This window comes from Malurus melanocephalus, unplaced genomic scaffold, assembly GCF_030028575.1.
Source record: "Malurus melanocephalus ecotype Western Australia unplaced genomic scaffold, MMel_1.1 scaffold_897, whole genome shotgun sequence".
Classification (NCBI taxonomy): domain Eukaryota; kingdom Metazoa; phylum Chordata; class Aves; order Passeriformes; family Maluridae; genus Malurus; species Malurus melanocephalus.
Window position 1 is genome coordinate 153224 of NW_026624129.1, and position 3843 is coordinate 157066.

At 54.8% G+C, this 3843-nt stretch overlaps 1 protein-coding gene across 1 annotated transcript in view; it reads right to left on the reverse strand.

Annotated features, from left to right (window-relative positions):
- The window catches only part of CAV3 (caveolin 3), a 2807-nt gene extending 1478 nt beyond the window's left edge, over window positions 1–1329 (reverse strand). Inside the window, exon 1 of the mRNA XM_057385972.1 lies at window positions 1191–1329. Coding sequence (XP_057241955.1) covers window positions 1191–1304 — 114 coding nt within the window. The 5' untranslated portion in view covers window positions 1305–1329. The remainder of the gene's footprint in view (window positions 1–1190) is intronic.
- Window positions 1330–3843: the final 2514 nt, after the last annotated feature.

A 3843-nucleotide genomic window follows, 5' to 3' on the forward strand; every position in this document is an offset into this window, starting at 1 on the left:
CCATGGAAAAGCCCAGATGTGCTGGGGACTGGCCCAGGCTGCTGCCCAAGTGTCTGTGAGCTCAGCAGGGATCAGTTAAGGCAGGGACAGGGGATAAAAGCAGAGCTCTGCCCCAGTGCCTGTCCTGCTGCATCCCCAGAAGGGCTCTGAGGAGCAGGGGGTTCAGGCTCAGGCTGGGTCGGGTCCTGGGCACTGCCTGGATTGCTCACRGGCTGGCACGGGCAGGCACTGCTCCTTTCTAGAATCTGGGAGTTATTTAGAAATGCTTTCTTCAGTCCTCTGGTCCAGCCAAGCACTGCTCTGGTGCTGTGCCTGGGGCTTTGTCAGCTCTGCCAGTCCTGGCCAGGGCTGTGGGATGCACTGGCACAGAGTGGCCCAGGCGGTGGCCTCAGTGCTGGGATGTGCTGGGACAGGAACTGTCACTGTGCCCCATCGATGGCTGCCACTGTCACAGCTCATCCCAGGGGATTTCATGGGACCCCACACCAATGGGGTGTTTATTGCCCAAATTCACTTTTGTTCACCAGCGCTGTCAAGGTCACAAGGGCCGTGTGAGCAGCTCTGGGCACTCTGTCCCTTCTGGGGGGACACCCACAAACAGCTTCAACAAAACCCTTCCACCGTTCCCCTTTGGACTGGAACTGCCTTTGGCTARCAGAAACAAATTTTGTTTGCAATTCTAAGGGAATCTAGAGGAAGCCCACGAGTTAGAATGGGAATTCCTCTTGGTCCGAAATGGAGGGAGGGAGCTGGGGCTGCTGCACCTCCAGACTGCCCTGGGGGGAATGATTTCCCCCAAAGAGGACAACACACATCAGACAGCCTGGTACTGAAGCTGGTGTGTCTGGAAAGCCAGCAGCCCTTTCCCAATGTCCCTTTAAATCAGTGGCATTTAATTTCTGTGTTATTTTTGGCTGCCCGCTTGCTGGTACAAAKGAAGGCGTCTCCATCGATTTTCAAGCTACAATGAAACTGGAGAGCCCATTCAAGGAATGGGAAATATGGGAAATAAATAACTGGGGCAGGGATGCCAGCCATGTCGGGGTGCCCAGCAGAGGGGCTGTCACCTCCCCAGCCCTGGCACCTCTTGGGCACACGGACAGGGACAGGCTGAGCCAAACACAGCCCAAGGTGTGAATCCCAAATTCTGGTTTGGTGTGCTGTGACAGCACAGCGTGGGGCAGCCCTACCTTCACCACGTCCTCGTTGATGTGCTTGGGGTCTCTGTTGACCAGGTCGATCTCCTTGGTGTGCTGGTCCTTGATGATGATCCGCTCCTCCAGCCCCGAGTGCTCCTCGGCCATGGCTGCTGGGACAGGACGGGGACGGGGACGGGGATGGGGACGGGGACACAGAAAGGGACAGAGACAGGGACAGGGACAGGGACACAGAGGGGGACACAGACAAGGACTGGGACAGGGACAGGGACTGTGACTCTGTGGGGAGCACCGGGAGGGTGGCCCTGGAGCAGCGGCCCCGCCTGCAGCAGCTGCCCTGCGCCTCTGGCACCGCTCCAGGCTAAAATTAATGTCCTGGCTCCAGAGACAGCCTCAAGTGTCCCTTAAAGGGGCTTTTCTGCGGCCAGCCCCGTGCTGTCACCTCAGGGGGATGGCATGTGTGTGGGCGGCTGCTGGCCTGTCCCTCCTGTCTTTAGGCTGTCCCCGCTGTATTTAGGCTGTCTTTAGGCTGTCCCCGCAGTCTTTACGCTGTCCCCTCTGTCTTTAGGCTGTCCCCGGTGTCTTTCTTTAGGCTGTCCCCGCTGTCTTTAGGCTGTCCCCGCTGTCTTTAGGCTGTCCCCACTGTCTTTAGGCTGTCTTTAGGCTGTCCCCTCTGTCTTTAGGCTGTCCCCGCAGTCTTTAGGCTGTCTTTAGGCTGTCCCCTCTGTCTTTAGGCTGTCCCCTCTGTCTTTAGGCTGTCCCCGCTGTCTTTAGGCTGTCTTTAGGCTGTCCCCTCTGTCTTTAGGCTGTCCCCTCTGTCTTTAGGCTGTCCCCGCTGTCCCGGGGCTGTCTTTAGGCTGTCTTTAGGCTGTCTTTAGGCTGTCCCCGCTGTCTTTAGGCTGTCCCCTGTCCCGGGGCAGGCAGTGAATGTGTCGAGCAGCGAGCAGAGGGTTGGGAATGTCCTGTTGCACTGTGGTGCTATAAATAAATAAATTCTGAGTACTCTGGGGCTGTGAATGGGACAGTGCAGGCGGAGGGTCACGCACACGGGGGGACAGGAGGCTCCTGTTTGGCACTGCTCTGATCCCTCTGAGAGCTCTGCTGGGCACACCCGCCCCAAAACGGAGCCCGTGGAAGCTTTTTCATTGAAATCCAAATCTTTCCKTGTGAGAACATTTGTTAAGGAACCCGGTGACACATTTCCCTCTGCAGAAACGGGCAGTTACCATTGCCCCCCACCCTCACCAGGGGAGCATTGCTTTGGGAACAGATTGTCAGCAGGTTGTAGGGCTGGGACTGTGCACTTAATGCCTTCCAAAAATCGGATAAATAACCTGCTGCTTGGACACAACGAGTAAAATGTATTTGTTTCTCTTGAGCAGAAAAGAATAAAGCAGAAATAAAGTTCACAGAGATCAAAGCTGCTGTGAAAATGAACAGAACTGCAGTGAAGGAATAGTAAAGAAGGAGAAATTGGGGGTATTCCTGTGGAGTCCTGGGAGAGCATGTGCTGAGGTGGAGAGAGGAGAGCCAGGTAAAGTGATGGTGGTGAATTGGGCCAAAGCAGGAGGAATGGCTCCGTGCATAAATGCTGCCCTGGGGGGATTTAATCCTTCACTCAGTTCCGTGTCCAAAGGTTCCAGGTGAGTTCCAGGTGAGTGCCAGATGGGAGGGAGGGTCAGGGAGCAGCTCTGCTGCAGTGCTGGGACCAGAACTCTCATCTTTATTTTAAAACAACCCAAATCTGCCTCCCTGCCTCCTTGGCATGGGCACCTTTCAGCTCCTCTTACCTACTGCACATTCAAACTTGGTTTTAGTGGCTTTTTCCTGAAGTGGGAACCTCCAGAGCTGTGGTGTGCTCCTGTCCTGGGGTCTCTTGGGCAGCTCACTCTGGAGTCAGAGCCTGCAGACTGTTTTCAGTGGGTTTGGTGGTGCCAGGGAGGAATTTCTGGGTTTTGGTACAAATCTGCAGCTGTTTGTGTCTGTGCTGGCTTCAAAGAGCCCTGGGATGAACGTGGGTGCTGACACTGTGTCGTGGAAGGTTTGTGCTGGGCAGCACCTCCAGTTTTGTGCTCAGAAATGATTTATTATTGAAGCAAACAAGTTGGATGGGGTGCAGGGGAGGAGCAATCACCCCATGTGAGTGTTTAATGCACATCTGCTGCTGGACCTGAGCACACCCGAGGGAATTGTGCTTCCACGAGAATGGGGTGGATCTGCTCCATCTCCCTCAAATCTCCCCTCTCTGTCCCTGCTCTCCCAGGACTCCCCTCGATCCCATCCAGCCCTGGGATCCCCTTTGTGCCCGGGTCTGCTCTCTGTCAGCACCACAGAGGAATCTGGTCCTGCTGGAGCTGTTTTTGCCCCAGCCCCTGGTGCCACCCTGCCTTGGTGCCCCTCATGTTGGGCTGTCCCTCAGCCCTCCAGGACTGACCCCGAGGGTGCCAAGGGTGGGATTTGGGGGCGTTTCCTCTGCACAGACAGCGGAAACTGCGCCTGGCAAATGTGAGTTTGAGCAAAAGCTCTGTCATGTTTAATATCAATTAAAATTAAATTTCACTGAGGAAGTACAGAAGAAAAGAAATTTATCATTCCAGTTGTTGTCTTACATTGTTTCTATACAAGGAGTCCTGGCCTTTAAAAGAGAGAAAGTCTATGAATATCAGATTGATGGCCCTGTGCTCCA